Here is a 21609-nt window from a genome sequence, read left to right on the forward strand (position 1 = left end):
AGAGATGGAAGGTGTCAAAAAAAAAGAGAAGAACAGCAAGCATTGAAATGGCAGTATCTTACCTCCTCCCCTCTCCTACACTCTACATTAACCAACGCTGTATAGCTGTAACCCCTTATTGCATAGCTGCACAGATATTGCCCTACACATTCCCCCTCTGCACCTACAGTGATTGGGAGGGGTCAAAAATGAATCTGCTGGATCCTGCAAGTTCATACCAATCAATTCCTTTGTGGTAATTCTGGCCATTGAAGAACTGGATCTCCTCAAAGGTCTCGGAGCTGGGGTAGTTACTGCTCAGGTCTGAATGCATTCCGAGGAACAGGTACAAAGCTGTGGTACCTGGAAGAAACAAAAAAAGTTCCAATAAGCACATAAGAGCATTTGACAGTAATTTCCCAGCTCCTTCTGGGACTTCGCACAATATACAAAAAGCACAGGCTATTTCAATATACAAACAATTATCAATTCCCTTTAGTGGTGCACATAGCAATAGCTACTAATCTGGTACTAAACATCAGCTTCCTTTTCGCACAAAAAACATCAGGTCCTATATGCCCTGTTCCCTTCTGTACACAGACCATCTGTGCCAACTCCAACTCCATCCCCTTGCATACACATATCATTACCAGTCTATTGTAGTTTCACGTTCATATAAATTCAACCCCCTCATACATATATATATATATTTTTACTAATCCCAGATCTGTGCAAAAACCACATCCTGTGCCTAGCCCAGTTTTCCCTCTATTTACACAGCATCAAGTAATAATCTCCTCTCCCCCACTGCAAAGCATCGGTTAATAATCCTATGTCCCCTGCACCAAACACAACATTATATACTAATAGGACCTGCTTGTATACACACACACACACACACACACACACACACACACACTCAGAATCTTCCTGACTCCCCTGGGAAGGAAGCCAAGACGGCTACCTGTTTTCTGAGGTCCAATTATCAACAGTTTTGGGAAACGATCGCAGGTCTTCTCTTTCGACCAAATATCTTTGTGTCTTTTGTCCTCGCACGGATCCTGCAAGACCAGGAGAGCAAACATTTGCTTATAAGAGATAACATTAGGTTGTTATTTGGAAGACATAGAAGTCAGGCATACATTGGACCCCTAAAATTAAGCAACATTCATTATGGCCGCACACATTCAACAGTCTGGAGCACCAATAATGGCAGATAACGACAAAGATCCGAATGTTCACTAGTCTTCTTAAAGGCAGCAATCTGCCCATTGTTGGAATTTTTTTGTATAAAAATCGGTACAGGTCCCATTGAGCTCATCTGCGCTATTCCGAATTTTGGCAAACCCCTGGTTCCCAAGATATTTACCTTTTTAGGTGCCAGTAAAATTAAATTTAAAAAAAATATAATGGCTGCTGGAGTCATCCAACAGGAAGCTGCCATGTCCTGCTCTGATGACATGGCAGCTTCCAATTGGCCAGTAGGAGTAAGTCGTGGATAACAGCCATATTGATTTTCCAAAAGAAACCACAAATATGGGCACATAAAAAGGTAAATATAGCAACATTTATATAGCACCAACTCTGTATACAGCACTCTTCGGATAACTTTAAAGGCAGCAACAACCTCACACTAATTTTTTTAGCCTTAAAGCAACATGCCTGCTTCCATTTTTTGTTATTACATTTATTAGTTTGGAGCATGGGGTTTCCGGAGCAGAACTGTGTTTTCAGCTCTGGGGACCCCATGCTTCCCAAGACACTTGCCTCCACGCAGAAGCGGTCGTTTGTGGATTTTCAGCCAAAAATGACCCAATTAAGTAAAAAGTGATTTTCAGCCGGAAAAGTCCAGGAACAGCCACTTCAGACAATACAGAAGTATCCTCCCAAGGTTAAACGCACGTTGGGGTAGAATGCACGTCAACTACATGTCGCCCTGCTTGTTACCATGATGAACTTTCTAAACCGTGTCTGATATGGCAAATCTAGAGCCAGAACTTTGGTAGAATTTTATCATATAACCACTTGGAGTCATCATCTACACCCTACATAAATTGAGGGAAATGGGACTAAAAAAAAGAGGGATGCATCTAATATTTACTATTTCTGTTGAAGGGATTAAAAAAAAAATGTCTATAATAAAGACATCCCTTTTGAGATTATAATACCATGATGGGATATGAATGATTCCTCTCTGCTATCGCTATATAAAACATCTATTTATGTAATGTGACATTGAAGATTACTACAACTATATACTGTATAGAAGAATAGATTGCATTATGTAGCGGGTCACGATCTGACTTCGCTTGATAACAATTAAAACATTTTAAAAAAACTTATGACTTTTCTCTCTTTAACCATAGACAGCCTGGTTCAGATTTGTTTGATGTACATATCCCTGTATCCCTTTGATGGCTTTTGTTGCAAGTAATGGTAATGTGCATATCTTAGGCTGCGTTTATAGTGCCGGCGACAGCGACAACGTTGCAGCAAAACAAATGCATTGCCGCCGGCGCGTGCGCTTATAGTGAGAACAACGCAACGGCGCGTCGGAGCGACGGATTGGTCGCGATCGCTGGAAGTCATCTTTATTTGATTTTCCAGCGACCGTTGCGTCGCTGTCGCCAGCACTATAAGCGTAGCCTTAGTATGAATTATTGTCATGACGCTGTCCAAGCAGATACAATACTGCCTTATTGCTCAATACCCGGATTGTATGATAGACAGCTATATTATAAATTACAGGAAGTTTATTTGAACCTTCTGCAATCTGAATTTGGAAACAGTGAACTGTGGGGTTACATGGCATTTTAAATCTTGTTTGTGTTTTGTTCATCCATCCCCCCTTTTAACAATCTTAGATATATATTTCTATATTGTTTCAATAGAAATTGACATTTTAGAACATAAGTCATGCTTATTGAGTGCTCCACAAAAACACTTTACCCTTTTCTTATACGTACCCTATACAGAATAAGGCCCTTGGTGAATGAATGTAAAATTCCATGTCAGTGTGCATCCATTACCTGCCACAAGGGGTCCTTCTCCTCGGGGAATATTTGGAAGTATTTGTGAGCGAGCTGTACTGGGGGCAGAGTCTGCAGCTTCAGATTCGTCCATGTGTTCAGAAACTGCACCAAGTGCTTGAAAGTGTAAAGTCCCAGGCGGTCGTTGCCGTAGTTGGAAAGGTGGGTCATGAAAATGCTGATCTGAGGGAAGTTATTGAAGAGTCAAGAACACAAAGTAGCCGCATGGAGGAGGAAAAAAAATCAAAGTTTAACCACTTAACCAAAGCAGAGGTTGGGGACGGTGCATACATTGACACTGCACAGCAATGCGTACACTAGCAGGAAGGGCTAATAAGTTGGATAGTCTTGGTCAGACAATGTCTCCAATTATAGGGCAGGGACAGAGACAATGATCACTTTAAGAAACCTATGTCCAAGGACAATGCTATTCCAGGTAAAACAAACCATGATAAAAAGAAGAAAAGGCTGGAAACCTATGGGAGCACTTCCAGGCCGCACAAAAAGTTAGTTGCTCATAAAGAGCTTTATTTCAGGAAACATGAGATGAGCGTGACTCCTTCATTATATGTTGATGCAGCGTTTGATGGCTCCTTTATTATTTTTCTGCCAGGTAGATTATTTGGTTGACTTCATTTGCTCAGATATGCACCGGAGCTTCAGGGTTCAGCAGCCTCATATATTCCTGTTTATATCTTTGGCTTTGGGGAAGTGTTTCAGTAAAGGGTACAGACTAGAGTTTCATGAACACTTAGTCCTAGATACAAAAAATTGTCCAGTGCAGAGAAACCATGCAAATGATGTAATGACTCGTTGCAAACACACTTGGCAAGCAACACACACAACCACACTCACAGGATTCAGGAGCACCGTCAGGAAGAGTTCTCCCCCATTTATGATCTTGTCCAATTCCACAGGCCCCCCGGGATATTCGTTATAGAATATGGTGTGTGTGAAGAGGCCGCAGGTCTGACGGGGTAGGACCTGCAAAGAAAGTAAAGATGAAAAATGATAGAAAAATATTATTTGGCGTCTGGAAGCCACTCGTCGCATTACTTGAGAATTAACTGTTTACTCGTGTTCTGCTCCTTGCTGTTAAGGGGAGCCACTGTATCATCTGGTTTTAGGGTTGGAGAGCGTCTGCAAAACTAATTAGATTTCCTATGATTTAGCCATCACTATAAAAAGCAGGTCACAAGACTCGTCAAGAGTTTAATTTGTTACCAGTCCTTGGAATCAAGGGTTGTGGGTAGAATTTCTGCATTGCGTATTCATCTCATAGCCAAGTCATATCCAAATGCAACATGGAACCATAAAACCAGCAATATGTCCACAGGGTCAGTAGGTCACTGTATGTCCATTTCTAGGAAGACCTTGTGTCTCACCATAATGCCATTGTGGATGAATCCCCTTCGGAACCGAGCGGGTTTCAGGTGAGGATACTCCTCTGTGCTTGTAACCTTAATACCCCATATCTGCTTCCAGGATTCATACAGCTGCACGTGAATGGGATACACTCCTGAATGATGGGGTGCAACAGCATACCCCATATCTGTGGGTATACCATGCTCCTAAAATGCAAATAGGAGACAACTTCAAATATTAACAGTAGAGAAACCAGTTTTGTTTAATCAAACCGTCCAATTGGCCAGTATAGTAAATTGTCCCCGTAAATGTGATTTTCCCATCTATGTTTTCTTTCCCTTCAGAGCTACCCAAAGCCTTTTCCTTTTTATGATGGAAAGGGTTTACATAAAAAGTCTTGTCCCCATTTACCTTCCTGACAAATTTGGGCCCACACTCACCACAGCAAACTTTCTGTTCAAGCCCATCTGCTCAGCAAGCACTGACTGGTTGTGGAATAGATGGGGCTGCATATGACTCCACATGTGTGGGAACCACCAGAATTGCTTCACATATGAGAGCAAGAGGTCATCACCTTCATCCTCAGCATCCGTACCTGGTCCAATGGGAATGATATCAAAGGATGTGTGTGTGTGTGTATGTGTAGTGACTGTTACTCATCAATGTCTTACAACATAGACCCCCGTCAGCTTGTTCCAACACAAAACTTTAATTTTCCAAAATAAATCCCGCAAGCACACACTGTCGGTCTACTGCTCTCCATTTGCCCTCATTCGTCTCCATATCTATCCTTCCCACATAAACAACTATTGCATATGCTATGAAGCAGCAGAAGAAAAAATCCGTTCCACTCAAATGCACGGACTAAAAATGTTCTCCAGCATGAGGAATCGGTTACAGAGCATATAGAAAGAGAGCCGTACAATCCCAGACCCCTGACCGACTCTTATTTACTTTTCCAGAAACAAAACCTATAAAAACACATACACACAAAAAAAGGTCTGATTCAGCCAAACAATGAATGTGCTTATTTTTAGTCATATCCTCACCCCTTTCACTCACCTGTGTGGAAGAATTTCCCCGAAAAGCCAAGATTGAAGGTGAAGTTGGGGATGTGAGATCGTAATTCATTCTGCGTGTCAAATAATGCCTGGAATAAAAGGGCGAGAGTCCCATATGGCAACTAACACGTGGCAGATGTACGGTATTGGGTCTAATAAATAATCTAGACCTCGGGATACTCCACACTTCACCCCCACGCAAGCATGCTTCTCCTACCTTTACATCTTCCACTTTCATGCGTGTCCCCTCCTTGCCTACAAAGATATCATCAATGTCCACTAGCACGTAGCGGTTGAGGGGCAGGGACAATCTCTTGCCCGTCAGGAATGACACTGCATCTACAAACACCAGCTTGTGGAGCCAGAAGTTTAGGTTGTTGCCAAAGAGGACCCTCTGAATCCCATCATGCAGTCCCAGGTCCTGTACCACGGTGGTGTGGAGGGCTGCGTCCACGCTCAGGTGAGGTATGGTCTCCGCCGACTTTGTCTTGGCCAGGAGGACTGGTTCGTAGGTGGAATGATTGGACTGAAAGACGGTCCAGTCTTCGCCTGGGAGATCCCCCTTTTCCACCTGGTTGGGCTTGGTGATGTACAGGAGAGGGGATTTGGCATTGATGCTGCAGTCTTTAAGTCCAAGGTTCGAGTGAAGGTAGAGGGGGAATCCTTTAAGCTGGGCACTCAGCAAGCTGTTCTCGTTGGCCTGTGGTTGGGAGGCATACAGACCATGAAGCTTATTCAGTCATGACCATCTCTTTTTACCACAGCTTTTTGGGGGGCAGAAATAGTAAAATAGTGCAAGATTGGGGTGGCTAAAGTTTGTGCATAAAGTGTACTATGTACACATATAGATGATATATAACACTGTTGAACAACGGATTCCATAGACTTTCTATACATCTCTCCCGTCTCAGCCCCCCCCCCCTCTCTCCCGTCTCAGCTCCCCCCCGACTTTCTTTATTGAGTCATATTCACGCTTCCTTCACTCTAACCTTTTTTTATGGGATCTGTATTTACACTGGTGGCATGACTAATGCCCCAAAGTATAGCTTTGCTTACTCAGCACATTGTATATGTTCACACCTGTTCTAGGTGGAACAATCCCCCATTCTTGGGCCAGATGACAACACAAAAAGCAGGTCATTACACATTCGGGGTTTTACAGATAAAAAAGCAGAATTACAGAAGAAAAACAAAAATATCTACTCCCAGGTAATGGTGTTAAGAAAATCCATATCTTTATGATAGAAAATATCCTTTATAATAATAATATGCTGGCCGTGTAATAAAACAAGCCCGGTAAGCGGTTTGCTGACAGTAATGCGTGCGGAAAGTGAAATTACTATTGTGGAGAGAGGCTCTGTGTTAGGCCTCGGCCATGTTTCCTGCTTGCGTGCTGAGGCTCAGGGAAAGCGGGTGCTTTCCCTGGCCTTGCGGTTTCTTGCCCTGCGCGCCGTCAGGGGGCGGGCCAGTTACGTCACGGAGCTGGTTCGCCCTCATTGGGCGCACCGCTCACGTGACCGGCCCTGCGCTCCGGCAAGCGCTTGCTTTTTAAAATTACCTAAGACCTACGCTTCCGCGCGCTTGCGGAAGCGTAGGCGAGCCCCTACTAAAGCCGCTCTAATTGCGGCTGTAGGGGCTCAGTGGCAAGCATGATCGCGCGTCAGCGAGCAAACAGGTAACATGGCCGAGGCCTTAAGGAGCTGCACTTGGTTTACAAGTCAAATAGATTTGGCTGAAATATTGACAAACGTTTCATTTGAGCACTACTTCATTTGACTTCTCCAAACATTAGCTCATTGACTCAGTTTCCCTCATTATAACTCACTAATTGTTTTGTCTTTAACTACTTTCAACAGATGCTCTTAATATATAACTGAATAGCAAGGGAAATGCCTAGATCACTGAACAGGGCCACTCTCGGTAGAAGTGGCTGGGATAAAACTACAAAAAGGTGAAGCCTGAATAGTTAACCTGTTATTTCAGAGGTTTTTTTCCCCACTCGCAGCAGGAAAACGAATGCTTACCTAGTGGAAAATAATCCATGCAGCAGCGCATCAGAGCCGGTTTATGTATTTAAAAACAAAAAAAAAATACATACATGTATACTTACTTTTCCATCTTCTCTGCTGTATGTATAGGATTACAAATGTAAAGTACACAAGGGGCTGACATGATTTCATGATACATTGTTTTAGAGACAAGTCAGCATTAGACTAGACAGAGCAGCGATTCCCAGAACCTCTAGCTCACGAGGTGTCTCCAAGGGGTTGGTCAAAAGAAATATGTAAATATGTAATGGTGGATTTCAGGCAGTATAGTGGGTTCCTGATCCTGTGAGGGGGGCGGGGGGGGACGGGACTGAACTCTTCGTAAGGCTCGAAACTGCACCTTAGCGTGGGTGGTATAGCGGACAATTACTGCAGGGGCTTCCAAAGTCGCTCCCCACAATGCTTTGCATCTGCAGCAACAAGGTATTTGTGGGCGTGACTTTGGAAGCAGTAGATAGCTATACCACCCATGCAGTCTGCCCACACCGAGGTGCAGTTTGGGCCTTTATTAAGCGTGTGTTCCCCACACAACCTCAGGACACTATACTGGCTGGTATCGGTCATACAGTTTTGTTAGCAAGAGTCTGATGAGTAGGCAAGATTTATTGATTGCACTAGTTCCTTGTTGCGAACTCCCAATTACAAACTTTAAAGAACTGCTTAACTCTGATTTACATAAAAATAGTATTGCTGTACTAGGGTGGGTGTCATTTAAAAAAAAATAGCTTTTGAGAGGGGTTGTGGGGGGGGGGGGGGGAGGCAGAACTGTGGTCTGTGTCTTAGGGACAATTATATTTTTGGGTTACTGCCCCATGGCCCCAGTAGATGGAAAACTTTCCCGCGAGGTCTTGCTAGTTCCAGCCTCTCAGCCCCTCTCCCCAAATGCTGTCTGTCTTGCTTGGGCGGGCACCACCATGCTCGAGGAGATGGGGAAATCCAGAGGCCCTTGATTGCTGCCAGTCACAGGCTGGCCCGCTGGCTGTGGGTGGAGGGTAAAGAGCAGAGGAGAGGAGGGGTGACCACAGTGGGTCGACTGAGGCATTAAACAGTGAGGGTCCATATATCAGAGGGCAGTGCACTCTTCCCCCAAGACATTCCACCTCCGCCCCCCCCCCCAATCTGCTTTCTTCCCCCTCCCCTTGTCCCTCTCTCAGAGAACTCTCCCAAAAAGCCATGTGTTGTTCTGCAGATTAGAAGAGGAAGGAGAATGTTTTGCATAGAAATATGTCAGCTGAAAAGGAGTCACCCAATAAGACCCCTGTCCCAAGAACAATGCTCCATTTACAACTCTGTGAGAGGCTTATAGCCACTCAATTGGCCTAAATACCTTGTGTCTTGGTGGCAGCACAGAGAGGAGGAGGGAGATGGATGTGGCAGAAAAGCAAGTTCCCTTTGCTGCTGGAGAGCATTGCGCTACTTACTGCACAAGGCTCTAAAGCAGTGTAAGATTTTCATATCACTTTATTCCTTCCAGAAACGCATGCAATGCACAGCAAGAAGATCCAATTATTGCATTTAAACCCAATTCAGTGTTTTCTACATGGCTGCCTTTGAAAGAAGATCTTAAATTGTTAGTAACTGCAGGACACAATCAGGGAACGCTATTTCGTTACAGAATCTTGGCCCTTCACTGTGACAATATGGTCCTGTAACCGATTATGCAGTTATCCCCTCATTGCCATGGTATGCTTCTGCGTTACCCTCCCACTGCACTGTAAAAGGTGCCCTAGTGTTGCCGTCTTACCTTGAAAAAGCCAATAATTCCCACTCCATACTCCACGCAGTACTTGTCCAGCAACTCGCGATTCCACGCGTCCAGGTTAACATATTTCAGGATGTTCTCGTACACAATTAGTGCAAAGCGCCCCCGGTCTTTATCAGTTAGAGTAGGCATATCCCCCTTCCCTGGAGCAATCTCTGTCCGATATTTAAAGCGGCTGGATTCCAAAATGGCCACTATCTCCTGCCCAAGCTGGGAGTAGAGACTCTCCACGAAAACCAGCACCAAAGGATCTGTGCGGGAGGAGTCTACTGGCCTCAAAGCCTTCATGGGGAGTAGACGCGAGGGGCTGATCTTGGGCTCATCACAGTCTGGGGGCTGAGCATCACCCCCCGAAGGCTCCAGACCCCTTTTCCAGCCATACAGGTAATAGGCAGAGATGAATACACTCAGGAGACAGAAGGCAAAGAGAAGCAACAGCACCAGTTGTGGGCTCACCGGCCTCCCGAACCTGCGTGACTTCAGGGACACGCTCATGGTCTTACAACCTTCCCAAGAGGAGGGGCACAAGCTCACACAAACACATGCGCACACACGTGGTTATGTTTTGGAGTACCCTTAACCCTTCATGTCACCATTGCACATCCATCCAAAGTCCAACTCCACGATGAAACAGGCGTGCGAGCTTGGCTGAAGGACGGGTTCTCCAGCAGTGCGGGAGAGTAGAGCTGCCGGAGGGGGGAAGCCTTGGATTTAAGTGGCCGTCGTGCATCCTCTGTCGGGTCAGGACTGTGGTGGAGTGCGATACCTCCTATGAACTTCACTGGCTGCAACAGAAACAGCAACACAATGGTCACCGCAATGTGGTCCAAACATTGTTGCAATAGCAGATTGTGCTCTACAATACAAATACACATCAGTCTTGCAAACACTTTATTAAAACATAGCAGACAGCAGCAGTCTTCCACAATGCATACGCAAACAGCAGTCATGTTCAAGTAGTAAACCAAAGCTCCTTTCATACTCACAGGTAAACTTTCCAGTTCTCCATCAACCTCATTTTCACATAAGTGCCGGATAGCCAGCAGCTGCTCTACCTATTCACACAAACTCTGCGCAGCCCAACCAGCTATATAAACAAAGAACAGGTATAACGCAGGAAGAAGCAGTGCACACCTCCACCCCATACTGTATAGAAAATTACTTCTACAGCACAAGTGCATCATTGTGTGGGATAATGTACATCTCCATAAACACACACCATTTATCCAATCAATTTATAAATAGAACGGGTAGATCAGCGACACACACACACACACACACACACACACACACACACACACACACACACACACACACACACACAATAAATAAATGATGTATAGAAGGCAACATAGCTCACATTTCCAAAACCCATTTGATTTAGGAACATTTGCATGCTAAGCTCCCTTAAGAAGTTTCCTGCTTATAGCTTCTCAGTGCCCAGTCTCTACATGAATCAAACCTGCCTAGTGACAAGCAGAGAGAAGACTCCAATATAGGTCACATCCCCTCTGGGGAGAAGCCAGCTCCTTCTAGCTGTGTCTCACACCTTGACAGGTGCTCCCCAGCTATTTAATCTTCCACTGCAGAGCAGTCATCCTGACTCCAGGACGCCCCAAAGCATTTCTAAAGCCCTTACTTTATTCAGCCCAATTACTCAGGGACAGACATGAAAATGTTCTGCGAGCGCCCCCGAATGCTGCCCTGCAGCTCTGTGTTGCTATTATTAAAGTATTAGCATTCTACAAATACAGCTCTGAACTGCACCCCAATCCTGCCCATCTCCTCTAGTTACCCCCCCCCACACACACAGCTATGCCAATGCACACCAATGCTGTTGCACATATATATTCCAGCGCGGAGAGGACGGCAAACACTGCAGTTGTGTCACTGCACTTCACTGCTGCTTTGCAACACCAAATACACATCACCTGCTGCACCCGATTCCGTCTCAAGTACTATGCATTCACAATGCACATACCTGCTTGTCAGACACACTAACCCTCCCTCTCACTATCCCACCAACTCCCTTGGGAAACATTTCCAGCAGACTCTGCAGAGGCGCGAGAGGTGACATCTGTAATTGGCCACTTGGGGCTACTTTTCCTCCCGCAATGAGGGGAGCAGGGAAATATTCATAACCTAATTTAACAAGCGAGACAGAACCAGGTCACAATTTAAGGATATCCCCTATTACATGTCTCTCTTTCATCCTGTCTTCTTCATTGGGGAAATATTCTATAATTGCCTGCTTTAGGAATAAAATAAAAAATAGAAGTCGAAAACATGTTCACCAAGATTTCCTGATTTATGCAGGAGCTTGTCAGGGCGATACGAAGATGACATAGTCCCTTGTACTGGACATGGTTTTAAAAAAATGGCTGTAATTGGAAAAAGTTATCAATCAGGTGGAAAAAAGAAATAATACTTCACTGGTTCATTCTGATGCAACTATAATATATCTTCCTAATTAGTACTGGTAATTTAAAAGCACTGATGCCACTTGGTGTAATTTCTTATTGATTCTGTGCAAATCCTCTCTCCTAATGGAATCAGATCTCGTGCTCACATTTCAATAGCCGAGGATGAGCTGGAAATACCTGGCAGGCCAACTTCCAAATCATGCATAGTAAGCAAGTGACTCTGGGAAATGGGCTTGCCAAGCAAAGCTAGGCAGGCAGGCAAGAGAGGGTTATCCTCTTTTTGGGAGGTATTACAATAATACAAGCTGTATTTACACCAAGGAGCATGACAGGAACTCACCTGTCTTCGAGCGCTACCCCAAGTTCTGCTGCATCGGAAACAAAACATGCATCTTATTTTAAAGAAGCAGCCCCAGAGCAGTTTAAGCCATAAATGTGAGTATCTGGCCCCTTAAGCATGTCCTGCTTTTTTTGCTCAATGTTATTTTAGTGTTAAAAAATAAATTTAAAAAAAGTCTAACTGAGGTTACCATGGTAACCTTCAGACCATCTCCATTTTATCTTCCCGGACACTTAACAGAGCCTTTCATTAAAAAAAATAGAGCTCTTAAAAAAAGTTTACAAAATGGCGACCACTGCCCAATGCTGCTTTAACCCTTTGTGTGCCCTAAGACGTAGCCACTGCATCATGAAGTCTGGCAGTCCACGGGCTCCATGATGTCGTGGCTACGCCATGCCCTTTGAGTGCTCGTTTTGCAGAGGCGATCGGGTTCTTTGCTATTGCGGAGAGCACAACGCGATCTGTACTGCAGGGACATGGGAGGAGGGCTCTACTGTTTCCGGGGTTAAGCGACGGCGCAATCACGTGATGGCGGTTTTGCCGGAAAGGGGGACCCCCCTCCGGCAACCAAAAGGGTTAAAAAGAACCCTGCCTGGCATATGTACTCATTGTTTTACCTTCTCATCCCGATTTCACACTTCATTGTGAAAATTAGCCCCTAGTCATCACTTCTGGAGATTCATGTAAAGTAATATTTGCAGGACTTATTAACAATGGCCACCACTGTGAATTATCTTCCAATGTAGAACTCCACCTGGTATTTGCTATACGCCTCTGTTCACAGTACACATGTTAAGGCCGCATTTCAAAGGCTATTTAAAAACCATCTTAACCCCTTCCGTGCCAGGTGATGCATGAAACGCACTGCAGAGAAAAATCGGTTGCTGGCGTCTTTTGTAGTGAAGCACCAATACTTTCAGTTGTTTTTTATTATTATTAGAAAACAGGAATCCACACAGCATGTTCGGTGCGTCATAAAGACACCCCTGCACTCCCAGGTGTGAACTAGTTTCCAAAGAAGAGTTTTATTTTGTAAGATAATACATGGAGCTTCGTGGTCACCAGGTGCTTTTGGGGGTACTGTATATACACAGTAGTCCAGGTTAAAAAAAAAGACACATGTCCATCAAGTTCAACCTATGTTAAATTTAGACGATACTTAGCCTATATTTGTATTTACAGTATTTTGATTCAGAGGAAGGCAAACAAAAAAAAACTGTGAATCATCCAATGATGCCTCATAAGGGGAACATTACATTCCTTCCTGACTCCAAATAACGGCACAGATTTCTCCCTGGATCAACATCCTTCCCATGTTTACTTTGATACAATAAATATCTTCTAAAAAAAGGTTGGATGTATCTGCCATAACAGTCTCCGTGGGTAATGAAATCCACATTTTAACTGCCCTTACTGTAAAGAACCCTTTCCTTTGTGGTATACGACAATTGATTAGTTTAGTTTGTTTCTCCTTGAGAAGTCAATGTCTACGCGAGCTGTGAATGGGTTACATACACTCAGCTTTGTTTTCTCTGCTCTAGCAGCACCAACCCACAAGGGAACATCATATTTGTAGGCCCAGTGTTTAATCAGCATCAGCTGATATCTCTGGATACCTGGAAAGATGATTACTCTCCCCAGGAGGGGTGGGGAGGGTCTCGCACAAGAGTCAGACACTGTAGGGAAAAAAAACCAGCTCACATCTGTCATGATAAGACCATTAACATATTAATATTGTATTAATAACTTGGCACACAACTGGTTAACTTTGGGTTACAAGTTACAGCTTAAAAAATACATGTATTGTTTTTATTGGGGTCAGGGCCCCTGGTTTTCTGCGTTTGTCTAAAAGTGGGGTTATCCAAGGGTGACCTGCTCTGGGATTGTAGTGTGATTAAAACCCTAGATGCACACCTCTTTTTTGACAGTGGAAATAAGCAGAGTACCAGAGCTTAAAGCAGAAACACGGGTTTCATTTTTTTATTTTATTTATTTATTACAGGATTGAAGCAGGGGTCTCTGGAGCTGAACTGTATTCATTTGAGCTTCCAGAGATACTTACCTCCACAGGTGGTGCCGGCATCTCTGCAGCCAGAGAAACTGCGTGCCCACCAATGGCGCCGTTTAAAATGTCCCGCCGGCCAATAGGCAGCTGGGACGTCATCCGGTGCGGCTTCCGATTGGCCCGTGTGAGCGGGACATTGTAAACTGCGTTGCGATACCGCCACCGCCTACAGGATGTAAGTATCTCTGGAAGCAGCTAAAATTAATAGTTCAGCTACGGAGACCCCCTGTTTCAATACTGTAATAATAAAAAAAAGAAATAAAACAATTTAAAATATGGAACACATATTACTGCTTTAACCTGGGGTTGTCACTGATGGCCCAATAAAATGATCTGTATATTAGAGAGGTCAGGTAACAGTACCCAACCTAACAGAGGGCCTCGGTGTCATCCTCAAAGGGGACCTGACTTTGCTGAAATTTTCCCCTGTAAGTAGCAGGGAAAGGCGATGAACAATTCAGTTTAAGGTTCGCACTAAAAAAAAAAAAAAATATATATATATATATCTTTGATCTGAAGTGATGCACAGGAATAAAAACTACATACTTCTAACCAGCATATTTAGCTGTTTTAATTGAGTTCAACAGACTTGTTAAGCTGCATATATGAAATATCCATTTGACCTTCAAAGATGGACCTGCGCGTATCAAAATAGATATGCGAACGTACATTTTGATGAGACTAACATTAATAAGGGCACAATATTCTAGGAGCTATGGAGAGAGAGTTATGAGAATGTTTCGATACTCAGGCATTTTTAAATTCAAAATAAAACTCTTTTCTCTTCCCAAGCATAAAAATGTCACTAGAGACTGATGAGAGGGAGTTCAGGACATGCCCAGATGGTGGGCTTCTGTTTTCAATAGAAGTTTTTTTTAGGATAAAAAACATGCATTTGAGATATGAATTTAAAATTTCACAGCGGTAGTGTCCTATGCCCACAAGACACGCAAATTCTCATATTTCCAAGACATTTGGTACACTAAATTGTGTGTTAATTACAGGGGGCGTTTGTAAACAGGGACAAAAGACTCTGCAAGTAAAAACTTTGGTGGTGGCAACAACGTAAGGTTATATCTGTGATGGATTTGAGGGGAGATATTACTCATTTTTGGGGCCCTACAGGAAGATGAATGATTTAGCTAGATCGCGGTGTGTATTAACCCTCGTCACATACACAAGTCACATGCTCCCAGGTGTGCCGTTCGTGGCATCATTTTTCTGTGATTCAAAATACGGGATGCTCTCTGGACGCTCTTATTACAGGGTTGAGACAAAGGTAGCATGAATGCAATGTGCAGCTGTGTCTCCCCTCTGTCTTCAAGTAATATGATAGCAATCACCTTGGATGCAGGCAGCAATTATCTGTGCAATATTCCACTATGTACAACCACTTCCAAAACAGCAACTTTCTGCTGTTGTAACAGCAACCGTCTGTTCTCAACCAGGATCCATTCTATAGTCTGTGACATGCAGCGTAGATTAACAGTTACAATGTTATTAGTGATGTAATGATAGAATGGGTTTGGAGCGTCGGTGACCCTATAACTTGGAGTTAGTGAGCTGTGACTGATCTTTTCCTGATCCTACACTGGGGCCCGAGTCATTACTAGAACAGGAGTTTTCGGAATGAGCGTTTCTACTTCTGACAATGGCTGTAAGCCTGGAGAACGCAAGAAAGAGCCTCAGACTTATCCGGCCTGTTGATTTAACGGGGCAGAGAGTTTTTAACTTTTGAAAGTGTTGCTGCAAAGAGGACAACATTGACTTTGTACAAATTTGCAAAGCAATTAAACACATTTTAAAATAAAGCAACGTAAAAAATTTTTTGTGCAAACATTGATATAGATTAGGGATTTCAAAAGTTGAAATCAGACTTTATAAGTATGGATTTAAAATTATTGTTTAAATTGAGTATATATATACATATACATACATATACCCACACACATTACACACAGCTCCCGCTCAGCACTGAGCCCCTACAGCCGCAATTAGAGCGGCTTTAGTAGGGGCTCACCCCGAGACAGGCCGGTCACGTGAGCGGTTCGGCCAATGAGGGCGAACCAGCTCCGTGACGTCACTGGCCTGCCCCCGGCCAGTGACGTGCCCGCCCCCGGCCCGCCTCCTGAAGGCGCGTGCGGTAAGCAACCGCAAGGCCAGGGAAAGCACCCGCTTTCCCTGAGCCTCAGTGCGCCTCAGCGAGCAAGCAGGGAGCATGGACTCAGCCTTACACACATTACACATTACACACACAAAAACGTAGGAAGAGAAGCAAATGCACTTACAAGGCTTGAAGATTTAAAAGCAGTGGAGATGTCATGTATTATAATCACCAGGTTCTTTGGACTTTCCCCTAATTTGCAAACTCGTTTCTGGCGGACATCATCGTGAGGTTGAACATCTCTCCTGTGTCTGGATGATGCTGGCCGGTGATTATAATACACTACATCTCCACTGCTTTTATATCTTCGATCCTTGTGAGTGTATTTCGTGCTCTTCCTACTTGTAATTAAATTGGTATTACGCTTTAACTCTCTTTTTTTTTTCCTCTTAACATTTTGGATGTGATTCTTTCTATAGAAAGCTGCCAGTCTCCCCCAGTCCCTCCCAAGTGTGGTACCTCCTAGGAGGACATTATTCACCCCTTCATCTTTCCTCTAAAATTGGGCTGGGTATAGGACTTTATATAGATCCACTTGTGTTTTTCCTTCATGGAGATATACTGTATGGAGTTCTTATCAGTGTTCCCCTATTTTGCACACTCACTTCCCTGCAAGTATATTGTTATTTATTATCTTTGACGATACTAAATTATATTCTTTTAGCACTTTCACTTGTTCTCATATTAGAATATCCTTCACCACAATTTGGGATACAATTGACATTCTCTCCCTTATTAGTTATCCATTTTTGATATAGATTAAAGAAAGAAAGAATCCCTATATTGTGGCACTTGGAGAAAAAACACCCTAGTTAAAAACAATCTTTATTAAGCACTTTAAAATGAAACTGTTTGGAAAAGCCACAATTGCAGGACAAAAAAAACTAAATAAAATCAATTAAAAGAACCAAAGAGGTGTGGTTAAAGTACTAGTATAAAAATTTTTTTTTTTGGTAAAATGGTTAAAAGCTCACTCCATAGCATCTCCCACTCTCAGGGGAACTTGCTTGCTTGCAGTATGATTGCGACAAATCTAATACAGAGTGCTTTTCCTGGTAATGTACAGGTTAATAAAAGCTTCAATCAGACTTAGAACTTTGCAACTAATATTGACAGATTTATTATAAATCATTCTTCCTGGTATTGCACAGGTTATTAAGAATTTATATTAGTGTTAGGGACCCTTGAGAATGTGGTCTGCCGTGTAGTGGCTCAGGGGCTTACAACAATTTGGCCAAAATGTTAAACTAAAATACCATTTTATTTAATAGATATTTATACATATATATATTTAGGCACTGTACCGTGTATGAGTTTCACTGGATGTGCACTGAGTTCTGTCTGTGTTTTATGTTCTGCCTCTGGTTTTAAAGTACTAGTATAACAGTGTTATGTATACCTGCTACTAGACTTAATAGAACACTATAATTGTGTGAGATTTGCCTATATGTATCCTGAATAGATAAGCGATAGTCCAGATAGTATTATATCAAATCCTTATTTTTTATATAGATATACACACAATTTTTAGTCACTACCATTTTAGTATCTGCATACAAGGATTGATTTGGAGTTGCTTTACACCTCAAAATAAGAGCGCACCAAGAGGTCTATTAAAAGAAGCATAAGAAATTATTTATCACCGCTAATGCTCTATGTGCTTCATGAACTCACAAACAAGCAAAAGCAACCTTTAAATGATCGCAGTTTCTTGTAATATTACTTTGTAGAGTCAAATTATTAAATCAAATCTGCACCGATAGACTTTTTCCCCAAGGGCGTTACAACCCTTTCTGTGGTTGTCACTGGACATACAGGTGCAACCCACCCCCACAAAAAAAAACAAATTTACAATTTAAGGATGAGTAATTCCTCAGTTTTATTTACAAGTAAAGAAGCACCAAATATTGTGTTCATTGGCAACAACACGTTAAACAGTTCTTGCATGAAGGAAACATTTGCACCAACAATGTATAAAATGTTATAAAATTTTTTTTTCATTTTATACTGTCCAGTGTTCCATGGAGGTATGCAAACGGCTTATCTCCAACACCGTTAATCATTCTCAAATTGTGGTACATGTCCCCATTTTCTCTAGTACTGTACAGCAGTTTAAGCCGCACGCGTTTGTCAAATAAATCCGTTAAAAAAAAAAAAAAAAAATTATATATATATATATATATATATATATATATATATATATATATATATATATATATATATATATATATATATATATATATATATATATATATATATATATATATATATATATATATATATTCCAGAGGTGTGGGGCAGTCAGTGAAAAAGGTTTAAGGCGGGAGAGGGCTTTAGATATATATATATATCTCTAAAGCCCTCTCCCGCCTTAAACCTTTTTCACTGACTGCCCCACACCTCTGGAATGCCCTTCCCCTCAGTACCCGACTAGCACCCTCTCTATCCACCTTTAAGACCCACCTTAAGACACACTTGCTTAAAGAAGCATATGAATAGCACTGTGGATATTCTGAACACATGATACATAAAGCTTGGCCCCCTGCAGACGCACTTACCAGAACTCCCTCCTACTGTCTCTGTACGTTCTCCCTACCTACCAATTAGACTGTAAGCTCCTCGGGGCAGGGACTCCTCTTCCTTAATGTTACTTTTATGTCTAAAGCACTTATTCCCATGATCTGTTATTTATATTATCTGTTATTTATTTGATTACCACATGTATTACTGCTGTGAAGCGCTATGTACATTAATGGCACTATATAAATAAAGACATACAATACAATATATATACACGTGTATATATATTCAGCAGCACGGCAGAGTGGATATGAAGGATTAAATAGTATATAAAACGTAGAAAAATATCGCATTAACACAAACTGGAATAACAGGTAAAGCCTCTGCTCCAACCGGCTAACTCAAGAAGCCTGCTAAGTTTAATTTGATTAATACCTGGGGGGGGGGGGGGGGGTGATCCGATTTGCAAATCACTGCAGAACTGTTTCTCTACAAAATATTAATATTTTATTGCAATAACTGGTAGCACAGCAACTTGGGAGTGGTTGGGCGTTATTGTATGTAGTCCAGTCTACAGTCTACTCCTGTGCACCCTAAAGATTGGTTTGGTTATTTCATAGGCCTGGGGCAGCTGATTAGACACCGACAAAGAATAGTTAACATACAGCTGTACTAAAAGTTATTCTGCACATTCCATAACTAAAATGCATCCAACATAAGACTCCTCTCATTCGGCTGCAGAATCCACTCCCGTCTGACCATGAAAAGGATTATTATCTATATAACTCACCTTGTGTTTCCATGCGTTGACCGAGATATCAGCATGGACCATACATCGATATCTTAGTCTATCAAAGGAAACACACGCTTGGTTGTGTACTGTTCTGTCTAACAGCCTCTGCAAATGATACACAAAGCTAGAAAAATGGTTGGTCACGTCACTGCTGGACGAGCATTGCTTTGCAGGGACAGGATTAAAATTCCATAATTGCCTCTGGGATGCAAAGCTTTATCTTATCAGAAATTCCGAAACACACCTTAGCATCACAAGGTCCATCTTATTTGCTGTCAACAGGGTGCTTGGCTGAGCTGCCAACTGTCCTTGTGCTTTGATACCCTTGCACTGTACAAGATGATGGAAATACAACTTCTGAGATGCCTTGTTGCCACAGCAGTGACATTAAAATAGCCTACTGCACTGGCCACTTCCACAAAGGAATCAAGAAACCTTACGCAGACACCCTAACTTAACATGTGGGTCAATACAAAACAGGAGCCCTTTGGGTCAATGACTTGGGCATGTGAACCTGTTAACCCCTTCATTAGCGTTCAACACGCATTGCTCAGTCATGCGTTTCTGTCACCGCTACCAGCAAAAGGTGGTGAAGCACTTAAAAAAAAGGAAGCACCCCAACACAGGGGTTGAGACCCCACTACAGTACAGGACTGTGTTCACAGCAGAACTTTAATATATTTTATTTGTATGGCACTAACATAGTCCGCAGCACAGAATAACCATTTCCCTTTATTTACTGGTAGCCCCAAATTTAAACAAATACATTTTAATCGACAATCTGAGCTTAAGATCTGACCCAGAACTCCCCAGTGGGCTCAGATAGCGCAGATAAACCAAAGTCACAAAGTTCTAGAGAGTCTGAAAACACACTGACCTGCACATATCAAGATTTGACCCCTGACCTTAGATAACACACCCCTATAGTGGGCTATCAAATTATCCAGTGTGCAAACCTGGGGCAAAAAGCTGCCCCCCCCCTTCACCCCCTCAATCGTTCAAGTAAATATCACAATGGTGACACACACACACACACACACACACACACACACACACACACACACACACACACACACACACACACACACACACACACACACACACACACACACACACACACACACACAATAAATAAATCTGGGGGTATTTTTCCACCAGTTTTGCAGCTCTGAGACATTGAGAAGCAGCCACATTACAGCTTTAAAAAGAAACCCCACAGGAATATTAGGGAAAGCCCCCCCCAAACTCAGTCTGAACTTTCATTTGTCTTCAGTACGTATTCCAGTGACTTCAGGGAAGCCGATGGGTGCAGCATGGGGACCCCCTCATTGTATCCTATATGATATGCCTCATGCCCGGGCCTTTCCAGTGTCCCATTACTTCCAGGCTGCTCCCTCCCTCACCGGCTCATCTCACCAGCCTGAAGCTGGAACTTTATCTCCTGGCTTTGGCCTAAGCCCTCCTCCTCACCCACACACATCACATCCTTGACACAGTGTTGTCACAGACACACAACTGCTAAGCACACCCTCATTACAGGATAGCACACACATGGTACCTTACACTTACACTCACATTGTGACATTACACATGTTCCCAGATAGAGAGAGACACACACAGAACAGTGTATATGTTGCGAAGAGCAGAGAGGGTCAAAAGCAACACAACTTCACACTCTTACCTGTTGTGTTCATGACTGCTAAGCACCAGCCTGGGCCCCATCCCCGACCTCTCTCCCTCCCCCCCGGCCTGTCCCTGTGCTGGGAAAGGATTCACAGGCTGCGAGGGGGGAATCCAGACTACAGCCTGCAACAGGGAGAGGGAGGTGGCAGAAAGGGAGGAGGAGGAGAAAGAAGGAGGGAGGGGAGGTATGTTAGCAAACCCTTCACAAAGGCAGTGCTGCTGATTTATATTAACCATTCACAAGAGCAGGGGGCTTCCAGCAACGAACAGGTTAACCTGCACTGACCTGTTGATCATGGAGGCACCCCCGAATTTTTAGATGGAAAATATATTATTATTTGTTGTTGTTTCAGAAAATAAACCCTTCATCCAACTGG

At 43.1% G+C, this 21609-nt stretch overlaps 1 protein-coding gene across 3 annotated transcripts in view; it reads right to left on the bottom strand.

Annotated features, from left to right (window-relative positions):
* NDST1 (N-deacetylase and N-sulfotransferase 1) overlaps positions 1-21371 on the bottom strand; it is a 33272-nt gene extending 11901 nt beyond the window's left edge. The window contains exons 1-11 of one of the 3 annotated variants that reach the window (XM_075602089.1): positions 21231-21371; positions 19547-19604; positions 9227-10029; positions 5652-6134; positions 5436-5523; positions 4814-4968; positions 4394-4579; positions 3864-3992; positions 3009-3191; positions 944-1040; positions 219-342 (exon numbers count right to left, since the gene is read on the bottom strand). In XM_075602089.1, the coding sequence (XP_075458204.1) occupies positions 219-342; positions 944-1040; positions 3009-3191; positions 3864-3992; positions 4394-4579; positions 4814-4968; positions 5436-5523; positions 5652-6134; positions 9227-9739 (1958 nt within the window). In that variant the 5' untranslated portion in view covers positions 9740-10029; positions 19547-19604; positions 21231-21371. Of the gene's footprint in view, positions 1-218; positions 343-943; positions 1041-3008; positions 3192-3863; positions 3993-4393; positions 4580-4813; positions 4969-5435; positions 5524-5651; positions 6135-9226; positions 10101-19546; positions 19605-21230 lie in introns of all 3 variants that reach the window. The other 2 variants (XM_075602088.1, XM_075602091.1) reach the window with 2 other exon arrangements.
* Between the last annotated feature and the right edge of the window lie 238 nt (positions 21372-21609).

This window comes from Ascaphus truei, chromosome 5, assembly GCF_040206685.1.
Source record: "Ascaphus truei isolate aAscTru1 chromosome 5, aAscTru1.hap1, whole genome shotgun sequence".
NCBI classification, from domain to species: Eukaryota; Metazoa; Chordata; class Amphibia; order Anura; family Ascaphidae; genus Ascaphus; species Ascaphus truei.